The sequence below is a fragment of the Falco naumanni genome, chromosome Z (genome assembly GCF_017639655.2).
Source record: "Falco naumanni isolate bFalNau1 chromosome Z, bFalNau1.pat, whole genome shotgun sequence".
In the NCBI taxonomy this organism is placed as follows: Eukaryota; Metazoa; Chordata; class Aves; order Falconiformes; family Falconidae; genus Falco; species Falco naumanni.
In genome coordinates, this window is record NC_054080.1 from 40,763,788 (window position 1) to 40,784,024 (window position 20,237).

At 38.8% G+C, this 20,237-nt stretch overlaps 1 protein-coding gene across 15 annotated transcripts in view; it reads left to right on the plus strand.

Moving 5' to 3' along the window:
* CDC14B (cell division cycle 14B) overlaps nt 1-20,237 on the plus strand; it is a 46,075-nt gene that overhangs the window by 4,517 nt on the left and 21,321 nt on the right. For 14 of the 15 annotated variants that reach the window (XR_005825511.1, XR_005825513.1, XR_005825510.1 and 11 more), the window contains exons 2-6: nt 3,521-3,614; nt 4,550-4,625; nt 6,213-6,305; nt 16,742-16,818; nt 20,109-20,175. Coding sequence is in view for 10 of the 15 variants with exons in the window: in XM_040579123.1 (XP_040435057.1) it covers nt 3,521-3,614; nt 4,550-4,625; nt 6,213-6,305; nt 16,742-16,818; nt 20,109-20,175 (407 nt within the window). In the remaining 5 variants the exon portion in view is untranslated. Of the gene's footprint in view, nt 1-1,676; nt 2,033-3,520; nt 3,615-4,549; nt 4,626-6,212; nt 6,306-16,741; nt 16,819-20,108; nt 20,176-20,237 lie in introns of those variants that run through there. The other variant, XM_040579133.1, reaches the window with a different exon arrangement.

Below are 20,237 nucleotides of genomic sequence, written 5' to 3' on the forward strand. Positions count from 1 at the left end.
AATGAATTGCATGCATTGACATCCATATTTCTGTATTTTAACTGTTTTGTTATGTGAGGCTAACAAAATTAAGTGTAATTGAAGTATATCTGACATACTGCAATCATATCTCCTAATTGCAGTGCAGATGCAGCCTTTAAGGCAGTGAGCCCTACTGTCTCATTCTTCTGAGAGATTATTAGAAAGGTCTGCTCTGTTCTGATACTTTTAGGATGACCGTTCATCAGAAACTTGCAGGAATCTGGAACAGCTCAAGCACACTATATATAAATGAAATACTAAAAAGCTAAAACTAGCAAAGGAAGCATAAAAGTAACAAAACAGAAGCCTTGCTCTTAGCAGTCCAAACCTTTGTAGAGTCCTAGTGAAATCAACCCATCAGTACTCTGGTGTATTTTATGTGTAAGCCTTCATCCTGCAATCAGATCGTTAATGAAGGATTTCTCCTTTCTCAGCATCTGTTACTACTGTTAAAAAATCAACACTAATCCTTGGCTAAACAGAACTGGGAATGTGTTTGCAAAAAAGTCAGGTAAAAACAGACATGGTGAGTAACACAGCATTTATCTGATGCTGGACCGGTAGGCCAGTAAAAAGGTAAATACACTTGTGGGAAAGGACTCCTCTGTGTAGCTCTTTGCTAAAATCTCCCTATAGGAAACATTACAAAGGTGGAGCCCACTGTTTACATAATAGGAAGCAATTGTTAGTGGTGCACAGGAATGGACAGCTTCTGAGGAGACAGGCATTTGACACACACTGCTCTTATTGTGAGGTGGTTCTGTAAGTTCATTGAACTGGAGTTTCTTTCAGGTGTGTTAAGAATACCAAAAATTAACGTGATCTGGAATACCAGTGCAAGAATTGAATGCCAACAGCAATTAAAAAGGCCACATACACACTGTTCACTCAAAATAGCAATTCTGATTTTTGTTGGACATTTTTGCAAAAGCTGCAGAAGGTTTTTAGTAGAAGTAGGAGCACTGAGGAGGTGAGTGGTTCTGTTACTCCAAATCCTGTTTAGGAGCAAAATGGTATATTATTTTAGGCCTTTGACCTGTGCAAACATATTTATTCTCATTTTTATCCCCTTTTGTATTCGAGGATTTTAGATTACTCTTTGTGTAGTGCTTGTGTATTTTCAAAAATGATTGAAAGTTACGGGAAGAATCTGGTGTGCAAGGAGGTAGCATGTCAGCTCGACTGCTAAGACAGTCGACTTCTGCCCAGACTTTGATGTGGATGTTGTTTGTGTACAAGGGAGAGCTCAGTCTAAGTCAATAATCAGACTGGATCTAAAGGACAGATGAAAAATTCTGGCTGTGTATTCCTGCTGTTAACCCCCAGTGGGCTGGTTTAGTGAGCTAACTCAGAAGATAACTTTTTCTTGTAAGGAACCTGGTGGCAGCTAGCCATTAAATCAGTTCAGAAGTGGTGTGAAATTATAGCTTGAGGTTGTAGTGTGGCATGTTTAATCTAGCAATGCCAGTGTAAAATGCCAGTTTAAACATAATCCCAAGATACCCTGTCCTCTCAGTCCTTCTTTCAGCTTCCTCCTTTGCCCTCAGGCCCCCCCCCCCATTTTAGCTCTGATTCTAAGGGCAGAGGAAGGTAAAACAGCAAAGCAGCTTTTCTTTTCTTTTTTTTTTTTTTTTTTTTTTTCTATTTCTGCTGTGCTAGGATACTCTTTACAGTTTCTTATTCACACAAATCCACCTTGACACAGCACAGAGAGCAACACAGTGGTGGAGGCAGATGCAGGGAATTTGTGGTAAGCTGGGGCCCCATCCACCCCCAAAGTGTTGGCCTAAACACTTTCCCAGGACTGCCTTTCTGTGAAGCAGTCTTCCCTATAGTGTATTTTGTGTCAAGTTGGGGTATCAGTGCACTTGCTTCTCCACACATATTTCCCTTCATGGGCCAGTTTAGTCACTTCTTTAAAATGCACAGCATTACTCTTAAATTTTATCCTTTGCCTTGTTTTCAGGAGATGCTTTGGCAAATGCTGGGAGGTACAGAAGTTCCTAAGCAGGTAATGCGCACTTCCCAGCTAGTACTACAGCTGCTGTGCCTGCAAGATGTGACTATTACAAATTAAAGAAGCAAGTTTAATGCCTTACTTCTGCTGAGAGAGTAAGGAAGTAGGTGTCCGACTTGCTCAAGAGTTACTGTACGTCCCACTGATTGCACCTGACCTGTAAATGTTGAACCAAACCATTCACATCAGGCTGCTGTTCTATTGAAATGTGCATTTAGCAAAGGTACACTTTTTGGTGGTGGTGTCTGCCTCCACCACCTGAGATATTGCTGTACCTAAGTGAGCACTGAGCATGTGAATGTTGAAATACAGACATGGGGGACTCCTTTCGTGGCATACTTTACCATGTATTTTCAAGATACAAGTAATTTCTAAGTGCTAGTCAGAGAGGATTTTGTTTTGAAGCATAAAGTGATTTTCTTTTCCTGCATTCTGGAAAAGGACATAACATTTTATCACAAACCATGCTTTGAAATAATACTTTTATATGCAGGTGATCTGTTTCGATATTTAAGTGATGTATCTGTTTCAGGCAACTAGTTTGCAAAAAATAAAATATTTCCTTTTAGGTTTGAATTTTAATCCATGTACTTTATAATTATATTGTTTCAGCAAGAGGAAGAAAAATACTGCTCTGGTGCTGCAAGGCCTCAATGTTTATTGACCAATTACTGCAAGCACAGCAATTTACAGCAGCAGCACAGTCAATGTTTAAAGTTCACCAGGGCTACAGCTCCCCGGCCATAAAAATAATTTATATCTGTGTTCATACCACTGGCATTTTATTCCTCTCAGCTTAACAAAGGAAGCCGGGGCAAGCACAGGGTGCCTCCTGCCTTCGTGCACGGAGGCTTTGAAGGGGCATCCCGGGTAGGGATTGCATACGGACAGGGATGTGTCCAGGCGGTGACTGCCTCCTTGCCCCCTTGCATCCCTCTATAGTCCGTTGCCTGCAGGCTTTACTTGCATGCCACTACCATCAAAATCATTGTTTTATGAGAAGGTGGGAGGTACTTGCGTTTTGACACAAGCACGCTTTGCAGTTTAGTTTAACTAGGTGCTATGAGATGCTGAGGGATTTGTGACTTAGTTGGGGATGCGTGTGTGTGTGTTGGTGTTCACAGTGCAGCAGTGGGGTCTGTTGCCAAAAGGCGGTGGGTCTCTGCTGTGTGTGTGCGTGCAAGTCAGGCTCCTGCTATATTGCAAAGTCGTCAAAACAGGGAGCTTTCCTGGGAACACTTGGTTTGGGAAAAAACACTAAATAGCTGCAGATCATGGGAATGCTGCTGAGCAAAAAGCCTCAGTCTTTGTGTGCCTTATTGCTTAACACCAGAGAAATAATCATATCTAGTTCAGTAATACTTCAAAGAAGATGTGGTTCATTTTAAACCACTTAAAGTTGTTCTGTTGAGAGGTAATACTTTAGACTTTCAGCAGAAAAGTATGATGTTTATGAAAGCTTTAAATTTTCTTGCATTTCAGATCGCCTTTATTTTGCAATTCTCTGCCAAACACCAAAGAGTGGAGCTGCAAATACCCATTATTTCTGCATAGATGATGAACTTGTGTATGAAAAGTAAGTACAGTCTTTATTTTTTCCGGTTTTTTACAGAAATAAATTAGACAGAGCAACAGCAATGAGGAACCAGTCTAATTGACATTCTGTTTTTAAATGTAGCTGAGGGAAACATACCATTCCCATTACAGAACTAATTACATGAGTTTGGTCCTCTCAGGCTTATCTGCCGTGATGATTTATATGTCTTAGAATGGTTTCTTGGCTTCCAATCAGGATTTCTTAAAACTCTTTTCAAAGAAAAAGCTTTTATTGTACCCATTCTTGTTAGAAGATACAGGAACATGATGCAACAGTATGTATTCAGAAGTGTGCACTGGACTGCCGAGCTGAAGAGGATGACTTTGGTTGCTCAAGTATTAAGTGGAAAGGCTAAACCTTCTAGAATAATAAGAAAAAACTAGCAAAATCAATTCAAGTCTTTATGAGCTGACAATGGATGTAATATTTCCCCTGTAGTGAACACTGTATGCCTTTGTATGTGATCTTGGAATGCTGCCAATTCTTTAAATATTTTTGACCAAGAGCATGGTTACTGTTTTTGAAAGTACTAATCAATCTTTTTTCTCAGTTTCACTTTTCTCTAGCCATATTAATTGCCTTCTTTTACAGTAAAGCTTTTGGGTTGCTCTTAAAATAAGAGTTTCTGAACTGGTTACAGAGTGATTCAGTAGAGAGAATTCTTCAAACCTGGAGTATTCTAGTTTGGTTATGAGTGGTGGTGTGTGGAAAACAAAAAAAATAGTTTTAGCCCCCATTTAAAGATGACAAAACTGTTACCTCCAACAAAATAGTATGTATGTAAGAAGGCATTCTTGTTTTAGTATGATGCACATACATCATATATGTTATTATTTCTTGCTTTGTGCACCTGATTTAAAAAAAAAAAGGCATTTACAGAGGTCATGTGCAATTTTTCCCCTTTCTCCTGCCAGCTTCTATGCAGACTTTGGACCACTCAATCTGGCAATGGTCTACAGATACTGCTGCAAGCTAAATAAGAAATTAAAGGTAACACTTGGTTTTTTTGTTCAATAGTCTTGACTTTTTAAATAACAGAAACAAATGGGCCAAAAGGTTGTGGGTTTTTTTTGTTCAGGTGGTTCCTGAGTTCCTAATCCAGCTAAGTTTCAGATATAAATGCTAAATTTTATCAAGGTAAATTTAGGGAGGAGGGCAATCAGGAGGGAAAACCACTTACTTTTAAGATCCAGAAAATGCACCACTGTGGCAGTAAGTAATGTTAAGCTCCTAAAATGTTACTAAATGGGTACAGACTGCTTTAAATGAAAAGCCACCCTCTTGGAATTCAGTCATCTTGGCAATCTGCCAGTATTGAGTAAGTTTGATGGCTATGCAACACATTTTTATTTGAGGTGGTTTTTGTTTGTCTTGGGCTTCTCTTTTGGTCCTGACATCTCTTTGGTAAGAAGCAACATTTGATCTTAGGTAACATTTATGGCATTGTCCTGAAGGAGACTGCTGTGCTTTTACTGCACATTATCTCCTCTGAGGACTGCTCGGTAATTTTCAGGATAGGGCTTTTGATAGAACATTGTGTCTTCAAAACAGAGGGTTCCTATATTAATTAACATGAATGACATTGAGTTAGTTGACCTCTAACAGATGTTGGAGTATAAAACCTGTTAGGCAGATAAAAAAGCTTATTAGCATTGATGTGAATCACAGTTTGCCTCTTCAAAACTGCTTTTTTTTCTTGAAACTGCCCCTGAACTGTGAAAATTGGGAAGTATGCAGAACATTATATTTTAACAGAGGTTTGGGTTTTTCTTGTTTTTCCATTCCTTGATGTCTGTCACTGGTATGAGTTTGTATAATTCAGACTTGCTTTGTCCCTGTGGCGCCACAAATGGGCTTCATGGAGACAAGATTCTCGTAATTCTTGTTTACAGGATGCTTTGAAGCAACACAGGTCTCTATTATAATTCCTTTGAGTATCTTGGGTTTGATATTGGAGAGGCATATTAGGATTACTGGGATCTGGATACTGCTGCTAGTGATCCGGGGTTTATTTGTCTTGAGTGCTTTGAATAGTATCTGAACAAGCAACATAGCATAAAATGTCACTATTTAAATAGCAATCTTAGCAGTTAATAAAATTTAATCAGTTTCAAGAGCATCAAAATTCGGTTCAGTAGCCAGTTAGCGGATGGTTTATCTAAAGTCAGGTTTTCTTTAAGAATAAAAAGTCTGAAGTAGGTTTTCAAAACTATTGTGACTTTAACATGCCTGTGATGCTTTTGAGAATGCTACTTTGTGTTTACTTCTCATAAACACCTATCTGTTAGGGATTGAAGTCAGAAATACTACACTAATTTAAGGAGAAAAAGAAAGATCACTGTAACTTGTATAAAAAATTATTTAGGCTGGATACTGGGAAAAATACTGGAACAATCTAGGCAGGGATGCAGTAGAGTATTCCAAAGCTTTTGAGCGACCAGTCTACAATATGCTTGGTCCTCTGAATACAGATGACTGAAAGTAGGTAAACAGACCCTTGCATTCCTCTGATTTTATAAAAGAAGGTATGAAAAGTCTAAAATGCAAAATCATAATCTCATTCATTTCTTGATACAGTCATATTCATTGATAAGGAAGAAAATAATTCATTATACTGGCTTTGATCAGAAGAAACAAGCAAATGCTGCATTCCTCATAGGCTCCTACGCAGTAAGTATTTTAAGTTTTTACATTACATCAGCTTGCTAAATGTGTTAAATTTTTTTTAACGTAGTTTCTAAAACAGCAAGATAAAACCAATTCTTGTCTCATGAATACATATCTTCCTACTAATGTATTATATAGTAAGGTACCACATACTAAGACAATTTTTAATGTCTAGTGGGTGTATGAGTGAGAGTTCTACAGTTTTGGTTTTTTCCTCTCTACTGCAATCTATGCTCCTAAGAAATAAGAGCACTACTGAAAAAAAAATCTTTATGAATATTTTCATTTAGAAAAAAATACTGTTTCTTGATGGTTTTTCTTTCCCTCACCCACACATGCTTTCTTTTTACTTTTTTAAAACAGAGAAATATTACCATGCACAAAGTACAGTATAGCATTTCCCATTGCATGCCTGTTTAAGTAGACCTTTTCTTCCCCAGCTGCAGCTTTTTTAATGTAAGGTGATCTCTTCAGTTAATCTAGGAGAAGGACTAATCATGTGGTAGGTTTAGGACTAGTATAAAGCCTGGGAATGCAGAATGTGGCTGGAAATGCACTGAGCCATGGCCCTGATTGCAGAAGGGAAAACAACTGGCTTTACATCACAACTGCATGTCTTTGGTACACGGAAGTGTAGTCAAGGAATAAACCGGAATGCTTCAGCATGAGAGATGTGATGTACCATATTCATGTTCTGCTTTGACTTGTAACACACCTTGATTGTAACCATCTCTCTCGTTCACTGAGTAATAAAATGAAGTGAGAATCTATGCGGTTTTTGATGTTGGAGATTTGAGGGGTCAGAGTTTATGTAGCCTTAGGTCATTCCCCTTTATTAGCTGCAAGGCTATACAGTACTAGCTGTGATGCTGGTATTCTCCTTGTTGCCCCTCTGCATCATGCAAGAGGTCCATTTCCTGCTCACCAGAGTTTTTCTGTTTATTTTCTACAGTACTTATTACAAATCAAGAACTAGATTTGAAAATGTGTCACTCTTGGTTTTTGAAACAGAGGCACTTAGAATGTTGCTGTAGATATTTGCATTCTTAAACAACACAAAAACCAGCAACATGACTTACTAAACTTCGTTGCAGTTAAGGCATTATGTTGACAAAGGAGCTGCAGCTTTTAGGAAAACTCCTTCCTAGTGACTTGATCTTAATGGAGGCCCGGAGAGTGAGAGGGGACTGACTTCAGTTATCAGCCATTATTTGGGAAGAAGTGTCTTTTGTTTTTCAGTAAACTTCTGTTCTGAATATGTGTAGTAGTATTGTGTAGCACAGCAGCTGACATTTTAAGCAGAATCCATGGTATGGAAAATTAACTAATGGCAAAACAATCTAATGCAAAAGTACTCTTGTTGATGATGTAAAAGTATACAAAAAACCTAACACAAATGTTAGTTCTGATCATCCAGTAGCTCTGCCATGTTGCAGTAACAACATGCAGTTAAAGCGGAATGCTTTGATAGACTTGAATAAAGCTCTAATATTAATATGTATGGATTATGACAGTCCAAAGCATGGTAATTAAAAATGGAGGCTGTTGGACAGAGGAGTAGGCATTTTATACTTCAGAGGACTGCAATGAAGAAGTGGGCATTACACAGTACAGAGAGGATGCTAACACAGATCCAGCTGAGTATGGCACGAGATCATGACTGACTAGCCAATGCATGTGGGAGGGGTTGCAGACAGCTGGCATATGGCAGAAAGAGGCTAGTCAAAACCACCAGTCATTTTCAGAGTAGAAAGACTTGTGCTTAGGTTATTGCATTGTACAGGTTGAGTATTTCGGCAGTTTCCTGTGGCAAAGTGGAGCACTCTGTGAGCACCAGTCCCCTCTTTGAAGCGGAACATGTCTGGCTTGCATAGTTGGAAGTCCTAGATGGTGAAGTAATTGTAGCTAGGTGCTGATTTTTTTTTTTAGTGCAACAGACTTTGGCTTTGGTCCTGCTTTTTCTATAAAGTCGTGTAGAGTTTCTTCCCAGATTTGTGTGGGAGGGATTCCAGCGGAGGAAGATCACACAGGAAAAGACTATGCCCCTGAGGCTTACTTTTTTCTCCCTGGCACCCTTTCATGATCTTTCATGAAGAGGCAGGCTTAATTACAGCAGTCACTGCTGAAGTGTTCAAACATACATGTCCCCTTTTTCTGCTTTCTGTAGGGAGAAATGGATTGTTCTCTATGGGGCAAGCAGTAGTGTATAGGATCTGTTCAGAATGCATGATAAATATATGCCTATAAGCATATTTCCTGATTGAAAGGAAGTATAGGCCATCTTTATTTAAAACATATGTAGGCTTAAGCATCCACCTACTTGTCCAGTTCAGAGTGATTTGCTTTTTGGTGAATAAGAATCCATCCAGCTGTTAGTTAAAACTGTAAGAAGCATTTTTGTAATTTTAGTTAATCAGACCAAATGTCCTGTTGGTAATGCTCTTCATTGCTTCACCTGAGTATCATTGTTTAATGTCTAAAATCCCTTAAGGGTAAGTGGTAGGTTGCCACTGTATTTTGTTTTCTGTGGGTTTAATGTGTTTGTTACTTGATTTTGGTTTTTTAGCTTCATAGTGGGTTGAGGAACTGCATGGCAGTGCATTAGGTTGGAGGAGTTCAGATGGGAAGGGCAAGGAAGTAGAAAGGGAAAGTAGTCTTTGCAGAGTTAGTCATGAAAATAGTGCTTGTTTGCATGTGTTGTAAGGCCTTTGATAACTTAAGCATAGTTTTGGGTGCAAGGTGTTCTGTAGATTCAGGTGCTTTAAGTTACTTGTTAGGAATAACAGACTGCCAGGGTTTGAGGAATAGCACAGGCATAGTAGTGTGTGTGCTTTCTGGCTTTGTTCTCTCTTTTTTTAAAACGTAAATCACAAATTAACTATGAAACTATAATGAAGTGTATATAACTAGTTCTCCTCTGGAACTTGCATGTCCTCATAAACATTGAATAGTTTTATGCTAGCAGCTTCAGAGCCTGTCATTTTAAGGGCTTGTTGACCTTAAATTTGTATTCTTAAATAGAACATTATTGAAGTTCTGCTTAAAGGAGTTGGGATGTGTTAGCATGTTTATCATTCAACATATTTTGTTTAAATTTATATGTGTGTTTATATGTCATGTGGGGTTATGCTCATTTTGACTACTAAAGCAGTTATGAAAGACTTCATGAACTGTGGTGAAGTATAAGGGCAGGTGTTATTGTTCTGATTTACAAGCAAAGTCTGTTCCCAGTCTTTTCTTCACAGTTGGTGTGTTTTAATATTCCCACCTACTCCTCCCCTTCATGTAACTTGTCTTTCTTTACTCTTCAGTGGAGGTAGCTTCTGAACTCTCCAGGCTACACACTTCTTTCTCCCTCCTCCTGCATCTGCTGCTTCCTTCCAGGTGTACTTTGATGTGACAGCACAGCCTAACTCAAGCTACAGGGCTCATCAGTATAAAGTGGCATTAAGAGTGAAGAGCAAAGTTTTCAAATACATTGTTATATATGTAGTTTTAGAATAAAGTGTTATTTTTTAGACTAAATCTTAACAATTTAGATCTTAATCCCTTTAGTGTTCATCTTCCATCTATTTTAATTATGTATTTTGTTTCATTTTTGCAGATGATACACTGCATAATGGGAATAATATTCTTTTGTGTAGATTATATATAAATTTGGCACGTTCAGCCACTCAAAGGGTAGCCAGAATTCAGTGTGTTGGGGTTAAATGTTTACACTTTGTTTGGGCAGAGGGGATGAGGGGAAGGAAGGGGGTGGGGTGGGGAAACCACCTTTGTTCTTCAGCTTCCAAAGAAAAGCAATTTTTCTTTAAAAGGTATCTGCACTGTTCAGGCCTTACCACTCTACCAAAGCAGCAGTGATCTTCTGAGTTGATCTCTACAGTGGCTTCTCTTGATTTTCACCAGGACTTGGCTGTGGGTGAGGAAAGTCTGCTTCTTCCATCATTGCTCCTTCTGTATTAAGAAAGAAAATGTCTCCTCTGTGACCTGTCCACCCAGTTCCCAGCTCCCCCCTCTCCCCTTGGCTGCATTAACTTAGTGTTTTTTTCCTCAGGCCTGGCACTAATTATGTACTTGGAGGGTGACCCTCCGAGGGTACCGCCCCATGAACTGCTGTAATTCAGGTCACCTTCTCCAGGACTCATCTCTGTACTTTGTCTATTTTGTCATCTTCTTTCTTCAGGGTAAGCAGCGTTTCCTTCATCCGTTCTGATCCGTAGTACTGTTTTTTTGCCTTTTCAATTTGTTAGTGTCCTTCTTAGCTGTGGGCCTAATACTGGGTAGAAGCTGGAGGTTGCAGAAACAATTAGTGCACATCTGTGTGATGTCAAACTGCACTGTTCTTACTGTGGCATTTGCAGAATTATCTTTGGCTAAGCCATGGGAAAGCAGGCAAACATGTTTGTTTAGTGGTCCAGGCAGAGTGCTGGTAAATGGGTAAGGGTGGGTAGACTGTGTTTACCCCCAGCTGTGCTTTGATGAGAGGTGCTTGTGCTTGACAAGCAAGTGGCAGAGACTAGATGGACAAAGTAATGGTCTTTCATTTAAGCAAAAGTTGTCCCAAGTCTTTTTGGCTTTCTCTTGTGTTCATGTCCTCTGAAAAGCTACCTTCTCTGAATTGCATTTGGAAGATCGCGGTTAGTCTTTATGACAGCAGCTTTTCCTGCTGTTTGTACTAGGTTCTTCTTCATGATGTTCTTACCAGACTGCTGGTCTCAGTAGAAGAAGGGTTGCTCTTTGGGGGTCCTGACAATAGTACTAACTTGCTTTCTTAGCAGTCGTGAAGTACTGATGTGCCCAGCCTGGTCAGTTCCCAGCTAATAGGGTTTTCTATGCTTCCCCTCTGCTGTTTAAAAGGTAATTGGAGGTTTCTTGTGTTTGTTTATGATGAACAAAGAGATGCCAGAGACCGGCAGCTATTCCCTCTGTGCCTGTTTTACCCACTTAATGACTCTGTTTCTGCTAATGAAGGGACTGTTGGCCACGTGCATTTCTTCAGTACACCACAAAAATTCATACAGGAAGCTTTTTATTCTAATATATTTCTATTTTAATTTTGCTGTATTTAATTTTTTTCTAAGGAATATAGCTAGAAAATTTAATGTATCAACTGACTAGTATATGCAATGGAGGTTTTAATGAAATAAAATATTTAACACTTTTATAGTAAATTAGACGTGTGTGAGCTTGTGTTTGAGTCTGGTAACACACAGTAATTTGCATTTGTTCGCAATGAGTGGGTTGTGATTATTTGCAGTTTATGGCAGTTCAGGCTATTTTGGGTGAGTGACATTTCTGGATCATAGTTGTATCACATGAAATGTGCTTGTAAGCAGTGTAAAATTAATCTCATTATTTTCTTGCTTTAAGTCAGTATGGTTGGTAAAATGTATGATTTAGGTAGCAACCTTAAGTAGATTTGGCGGTTAAGGGTGAACAGGTGGACAAACTTGATTACACTAAGCCCATCACAGATGTGAATTTAAAGTGCTATTTACAGACGTGATATAGTTTCTAACAGTACAGCATATTTAAGTATCCTATTTAATTTTCCTGAAAAAGCTACCACTTATGTCATGGGTTATTCTTATCAAACATGTTCTGTCTTGCATGCAGCATTACTATTTCACTCAGCAATCCCATATACTGAAGATAAAGATGCTTTTTTCAACCAGAGCCTCCTTTCCTTTTCTACCAGGAATACTTTTCTTCCTATTGTGAATACCACTCGCATGATTGTAATGATAAACTATGAAATCTTTGTTTAAAAAAATAGGGCTGGTTTGAAAACATTATGAATGAGACAGTAACATGGCTTGCTAAAAGAACTCATTCTGTGGTTGATTTGAAATGCTTATAAAGACTGAGTCACCTAGTCCTACAGGCTCTTCTGTTACATTCAGTGAACTTTATAGTGCTGTGTTTGACTACCCAACGGTATTGGCTGGAGGAGTGCTTGAGTGCATCCCGGTACTCAATGCTTGGATAGTTCTTGACCATTCACAGAGCTGCCTGTAGTCTCTTAATTCAAAACGTATGTCCTAGATGAAAAGGATGATTAGAGCAATGTGAATGGTTCAGCCGCTAATAGCAAATTTCTGGCTGTGTTTTTAAGTTCAGTGGGTTATTTTTCTCTATGCATAGAGAAAGCAAATTTCTAAATTGTTGGTACACAAGTGATTACCCAGTGTGATAAAATAGTATGTTACTTTGACTTGAAAGATTCCAGTTCTTTCTTTCTTTCTAGAAAGAAAAAATTCTGGAAGGTACTTAAGTAAAGATTTGTAAAGGATTTCAAGAGGGTTTCCATGTGTATTTGTGTGTGTGTGCGTATGTAGATATGGATGTACACCCATTTGCACTTGCATGTGATTGTAGGAAAATTCTAAAACTGATGCAGCTATACTTGTGGATGATTTCTTTCAGGTCTGCTGAATTTTCTAAGGTTTTAAAAAAAAGCTGCTTTTTTAATATTTCCTGACTTGCAGGAAAGGACCCTCTTGGGAAATCAGTGTAAAATTCTAACAGACTTTTCTTCATTTGTGTATATGAGAATGGGCAAAAGCCATTCCAGAAATCGCCTGCTTCTGCTAAGTAAGAGTTAGTATAATTGCTTGAAATTTATTTTAGTACTTTTCATCTTTTTAATCATACTTATTAGTTGCTTTATTGGCATTAATGTAGGAAAACAACTTTATTTGTGAAAGTTTCTGTCACCTTAGAAAGCACAGAAGAAACATAAATTATAATCAGCATCTGACCAAACTGATTTCAGCTGTTGTATATTTTGATTTCTGGAGGTATGTCTTTTTCCTATTTCCCTTCCTTCTCCCAGTACATACCTTATGAATTCACAAATATATCTTTGTTTTACTGTTCATCAGATCAACATTTTCACTCTCTTCTCTACTGAAACATCAGTTTTGCTTACTGCCTTAGAAAGTCATCCATCCTCTCAACACTTCTGTCTACTATAGGTCTCTGATCATTTTTACTTTTTTCTCTCATTTACGGGCTTTCTTTAGTCCTTTGTTCACCCACATCATTCCAATGAAATTTTTCACCTTTAAGGCTTCAGTGGTCTCCTCCTGTTCAGAAGCAGTATTACATACAGCCTGTTCAGAAACAGTATTATATACAGTTCTGTAACAGTTTCAGTTCATGTCAGGAGTGTTTTTGAAGCGAATCTTTCCTTGAACCCTGCTTAGTGCATTTTGGTTCACTTTGTGGAGCCGTCTAGGAGTAATCCCAACAGGTAATGGGATTCCACAGGATCAGACTAGGACTAGCTGTTAAGGTTAAAAGCTGCGGGAAATGCAGATTTCAGATCATCAGTGCTGGCTGTCAGTCTGCAGGTGCATTTCTGCTGGTGCACACTACTTCCTACTGCAGATACGGCCTCTGCTGCCTTGACATATGTTGCTTTCCTCGGCTTTGCTGCTTCTTCCCTCACTCCTTCAGTCTTAAATGTTTCCATATCTGGAATTTTGTTCACCCACAACCTGAACGCAGATTCACCCATGTTCAGCTTCCATCCAGTCTTGCCTGTTAACAAGTTTTCTAGCTGGGTACTTTTTTATGGTCTTAGGCTCTGACAGAAACTGATTCTTTCTCCACTTCAACTGTCACAGCCTCTTGTGTTGTGTTACTGCCAGGATACTTTCCCTGTGAATTAAGTATCTGTTTACGGTCTTTCCCATTCTGGGTAGAGACTGAATTCTTCCATTTTGAAGCACTCTACACCATTGCATCTGTCTAGATATCCTCATACTAAACTAATTTTTGTTGTAAACCACTTTTCACTGAGAATACCATCTGATCATTCCATCATCTGTCTCTGCAACTGTTCACATGTTATTTCTCATGTGTGTAGTAGTGTCACAGCTGAAGTGCAGCAGGGTCTGTCTTCGTTTCAGAAAATTCTGAGAAATCCACCTGGAAGAGCTTCCTTCTTCAGTGAATATACTGTATATTGCTTCAGTTGTACAGGAGGTACTGCATATTTTTGTTTAGTAGCTTTTCCACATTGAAAAATGCCATCTGCCTGCACAGTGCTTTTTGTACGTACTAAATGATGGCAGATACTGAAAAAATCATGTTGTTTTTTTTAAGTGTCCTTTTATGTAGCATGTGTTTCTATAACTATGTTAAGGAAAGTCTACATGCACGCGCATGTACGTTAAGATAGCGTTTCTAGCAACTTCACTGGTAATGTGATTTCAGAAGTTGGATCTGTGCTTAAGAACTAACATGTTTCAGTATACTGTAACATTATTTAGACTTATTTTAATGCAACACTTAAGGGAAAAGTTGCCTGTTGCAGCTGTTAGACTTGTAAACAAATGCTTCTGCCTTGGAGCTTGTTTTCTTTGAGAAACTGGTATAAGTTCAGCTGAGGTACAGGAGAAATCCTTGACCTTTCTGAGGTACATGTGCTTACAGCATTAGCTAGTAGTAGCTGCATTTCTATTTGCCTGTTGTACAAGTAGTACTCTCTGTATATTACCCAGCCTCACAGCACTGAATCCCATTTTTTTTTTCCATGTGACTAATTTCTGGCTACAAACTCAGTTTCTGCTGTTTAATTACTTTTTATTTGCTAATGCCATTTCATGTCTCTGGTTTGTGAGTTTTTCTGGGGCAGAGCATTTTTTCTGATAAGCAAGCAGTGCTAGATTTATACGGTTGCTAGAGAGCAGTATGTGTTCCTGTGCTGCAAGATGCAAAGTATGACTGTATCAAAGCATACAACTTGAAATTTCTTGGAATAACCTTGATACCCAATCCAGGCAATGAATATACCTGCAGGATGGAAAGTGAATTCTGGCATGTGAGGAGCAGCTATTTAATGATGTTTTGGGTGCTTTTTAAGTCTCTTTTCTATTACAGGTGTATGCTTGCAAATACAAATGCAAAAGTCACTTACCCCTCCCCAGTGAAAGCACACATGGACACAAAACATGGAGTTTTTATTACTTAGCTAAACTACTTCAACACAACAGATGGTTTTTTCTTTGATTTTGCTAATTGCACAGGGAGAAAATACTTAACACAGTAATCAAATCAGAGGGAAAATGAAAGGGGTCACCTGTTGCCATGTATGTTTTAGCAGTCTGTTTAGGATATGTTTCAAGCTGGGTGTTTTTTTTCCAGCGTCATCCATTTTGCCTCCCGTTCCCACCTCACAAGAATGTGTGTATGTGTGTAGAAGAGGATGTTAAGCCATTTGTTCAAGCTGGCTTTGCAGTATCATCAAAGAAATTTGAAAGGCAATGGCGACTTTTGGAATAAAAACGTGTCAAAAGCAACAGAAAGCAAAAATGCCACACTTAGACTTTTTTGGGGTGTTTAATTAATACTCATTAGGATTCTTACTTTCAAAAAACCTCTTAAGGAAAAAGGTCATTAATATAAGAGATTCAAATAATTTTACTAAATGTTAATGGAAAAAAACACTTTATTTTGTGTGTTAAAGCTTAGTTAATGCAGTTTTAAAGGAAAAGTATTAACTTGAAATTACTGAGTATTGACCCGTTAATGACAGTTTGTTATTAACTGCTGTTATCTTCTGGTTTTGCTGGGGGATGGTGTTTGGTGGCGTTGGAAGATGTGGTTTGCATAAAAGAGGAGTTTTACAGTATTATTTAAAGAGACCTTAGTGTTAGAGGCTATCCAAGAGGGGTCAGGCATGTTGTGATGGAAGACCATTTGGATATTTGTCTTGAGTTGGTCCTTTGTGAATTCTTTTCTGAGTGTTTTTGAGAGTAGAAAGTTTGATACACAGTGCTTCAAGTATGTTGCTTCGTTCTGTTCTTAGGATTTTGCTGCTGAAGTTACAGATTTCTTTTTTTTTTTTTTTTCTTTCTTCCCTTTGTGGTATCTGGATTTAGTTCCTGGATACTGCACTACCAGTGCAAAGGAGCAAGTACAGGACTTCGAATAATGCAAATGTACTGCTGCAGGAAAATTAAAGTATACATGAATTACTGTTTTAATCTTGTCTGCTGACACTGTTTTGTAGACCAGATGATTCGTAGCTTTGCTGATATCTTTCTGGGGTTTTGTGTTTTGATTTACATCCTAAAATCTTAATTAAAAAAATAAATAAATCTCCAAGCTGGTCCAGCAGAGTTGCAGTAGGAACATGGAAGAATCTAGACAGAAGTTTTGTCACTGTAGCCTGTAGTTGAACAACTCATGCACTAATTTATACATTTTATATAAAAACATGTATTCCTCTAGGTTGACCAGTATTTTATATTGTTTATGTTTGTTTTATTGTTGCATACTTGCATACAGTTGTTCTTGATGCCACTCTTTCCCAGCACTTTTTACTTCTGTGATAATGCCTTCTGTAGTAAACAAGTGACTTGAAATTATTAATATCAATCTTAAAAATAATCTTTTTCCTTTTCTGTCCTTTTCCACAAAAATAGATAATATACCTGAGAAAATCCCCAGAAGATGTGTACAGGCTTATATTGGCTGGAAGCATTTCCTATCTTCCTTTCAGGTAAATAACAAGGTGTTAGAATTTTCTGTACCTTGATAATTTGAAGAAGAATGTAGCATTTATTAGTACTAATCTGGGGACAGGGCTTATCTGAAGTTTTAAGATGTTCACTGCCTGAACTTTAAGTGCAGACTGCTGAACAGAGGTGTTAGCAGCAGGTACTGAAGGCGGTTGACAGAAGGTGAGGGAGTCACACTGCTTTGTATGCACTCTTCTTGAGCTTTTTGATCTACGTTGCTTCTCACGTGGTGGTCTGGTTTTCTGCCAGTAGCTGGTAGTTAAGTTTACCAAAATATCTGTCATTCATCACAGATGGCTTGTAATACTTCTAGCACTCCAATTTTCCCACTTGTTGAATGTACGCAGCAACCCAAAAATAGTGATTTGTGTATAAAACTTGCTTAGCTAACTTCATATGATGTAGTGTAACTTTAAAGTATCTCTTTTTACCAATGAGGAAATGTGTAAAACCATTGGTTCATGGTTGCTTGCCACTGAGGGATTCTAATCCTAGCTGTTTCAGTCCACAGACTTCTCTTTGTGGTGTAAGTGGTGCTGCTTAATGTTGCAAAGTTGATCCATTGTGCAGAGGAACACCACCTTAACTTCTTCCAAACAAGAGTTTCTAAAAGTTGGACTAAACTAACATTCCGTTGGCTGCCACATTATGCAGAAAAGAATGGCCAAAAAGCTTTTTAGGAGGCATGTTTACTGTCCAAATGCATTGTTATGGAGTGATTAATTCAGTCCTTGCTTGTCTGTGTTTTCTAGCTCTCTTGCCAAGAGATGGTCTTGTGATAATCTGTATTTCTGTTACTTACCCCCGCCACCACCTGTTACTTCCCCTCTGCCACCACCTCATCTCCCCTCATCTACCAGGCCAGTCATTTCACTGTAGAAGTTTACCAAATTGGTCAAGCATGACTTTGCACTGGTGAATCTGTGCTGACTATTCCTTCTGATTTTCTTGTCCTTAATGTGTCTGGTAATGGGTTCCAGGGTTAGCTGCACCATTGCCTCTCTGGGGATTTAGCTGATACTGCCTGACCTGTAGTTCCTGGGGATTCCTTCTTGGACCTTCTTGAAGCTGAGGGTGACATTTACTTTCCTCCATGTCTTGGGCATTTCTACCAGTTGCCATGATTGATTAGAGATTATTGAAAGTGGTCTTGCAATGTCATCTGCCAGCTCCCCCAGCACTCATGAGTACATCCTGCCAGGGCCAATGGATCTAGGTATGTCCCATCTGCAGAAGTATTCCTTGACCTGATCCTCTTCTACCAAGTACATCTTTGTTACTCTGGCCTCTCCCCCTGGTTTCTGAGACCTGGGATTCCTGAAGGCTGGTCTTGCTAGTAAAGACTGATGCAAACAAGGCATTCAGCACCTCAGCCTTCTCCATGTCCTGTGTAACCAGGTCCCCTGTCTCATTGAGCAATGGGCCCACATCTTCCCTAGCCTTCCTTTTGTCATCTGTGTACTTACAGAAGCCCTTTGTGTTTTCTTTGACATCCCTGGCCAGATTCAATTTCATTTGGGCTTTAACTTTCCTAACTTTGTCCCTGTATGCTCAGACAGTGTCTCTATATTCCTCCCAGGTTACCTGTCCCTGTTTCCACCCTCTGAATGCTTCCTTTTTGTGTTTGCGTTTGGCCAGGAGTTCCTACTTCATCCACAGAGGCCTCCTGGCCTTTTTGCCTGCTTCAGATTCATTTGGATTAACTGCTGTTAAGCTTGAAAGGGGTAATCCTTGAATATTAGCCAGCTTTCTTAGGCCTCTCTTCCCTCCAAGGCCTTATCCCATGAGAATCTTCCAAGCAGATCTTTGAAGAAGCCAAAGTCTGCTCTCCTGAAGTCCAGGGTGGTGAGCTTGCTTTTCACCTTCCTCCATACCCTCAGGATCCTGAACTCCACCACCTTATAGTTACTGTATCCAAGGCTGCCTTTGGCTTTCATATGCCCAGCGAGCACCTCCTTATTGGTGAGTATAAGGTCCAGCAGAGCACTGTTCCACGTTGGCTACTGTGTCACTTGGAGAAGGAAGTTGTCATTAGCTCATTGCAGGAACCTTCTGGATTGCTTATGGCCTGCCGTGTTGACCCTCCAACAGGTACAGGAGCAGCTGAAGTTCCCCTTGGGGACCAGGGCCTGCTAATGTGAGGCTGCTCCCATCTGTCTGTAGAGGGCCTGGTCAGGTGGCCAAACAGACAGTCCACTTCAACATCAGCTTTACCTGTACTCTCTTTCATTTGAATAGGGTTCATTTTATTTGTAACATGAATAGGGTTCATGTTATTTGCTTCTCCTGCTTAATTTTTTTACCCCCATCTTTCATGCTGCTTCATTAGGGAGGAAAATGATACAAGTTGTAGAGGCAGCCATCCAGGTTCTTCAGAAGTTCTTCCTCATCTCAGTTGAATTTGAGCGTGATATATTTTTTACTGGTTTTAAACTATAATGATGTTCTGCTGATGAGGGCTGCACAGTCTTCTGCCAAGACATAATACTGTTTGATGTAGATTCAGTTTAAAATTATTTTTTTACTTGACTGTAGTGTTCATGTAGAATGCTTACTCTGCAGTCCTTCGGGAATCTAATAGTGGTCACATACTAAGAACATGCCATTCTTGGATTAACAGATTTTTTTTAAATTGTAGTTTAAAGAAGGAGTTTTAATGAAAACCAGCTTCTCCTCGTGTTTAAGCATAAACTATTCTATACATCTTAAGGAAGGTCTTTTAATATATCCACACAAATGCGTATCTTGCCAGTCATAGTCAGGAGATGCTGTTCGTGTATACATTGAATGCATGTGTGCATCATCTTTTCTTTCAAATGGAGTTTGGAGAAAAAATTTGCACTGTATTAAAAAAGTTGATATTTTTGAAAGTGTACTTCAGAAGAAAATGTTCTAAGAGTGTATTTTAGAGTATGATGTTAATTTAGACATTAACTTTTGCCAGAAGGACTTTGTTTTGTCTGTTCTTTGTTGACATAGTTACTGAAGGATGGCAATTTGAATGTTCATGTCAGAAATAAAACATGTCAGGTTTACCAGAACTGTAACTGGCCTAATCTTGCTCTTGGATCATCTGTTAATATAACATTTTATGTTTTGTTATTATTGTAAGATGCAAGATGGGGAAATTAAATAATCATTTGACATAATCATTTCAGTATAATAGTAATTATCTTGGAACAATTTTTAAAGGTGTTTTAGAGAAATATCTTCAATTGCTTTCACTTGGATTGAAATGGGACAATTTTACCAATTTGATCATATCTTACAGGGATGCTTCCTTTGGTACTTGCAGTTTTCATCTGACATTGCTGGACTGTTTTCATGCAATAAACAAGGTCAGTAAAACCATATTTTTCTAGTTGCAAAAGGTCAGCTAAAATTTGCCTAGCAGAAAAAG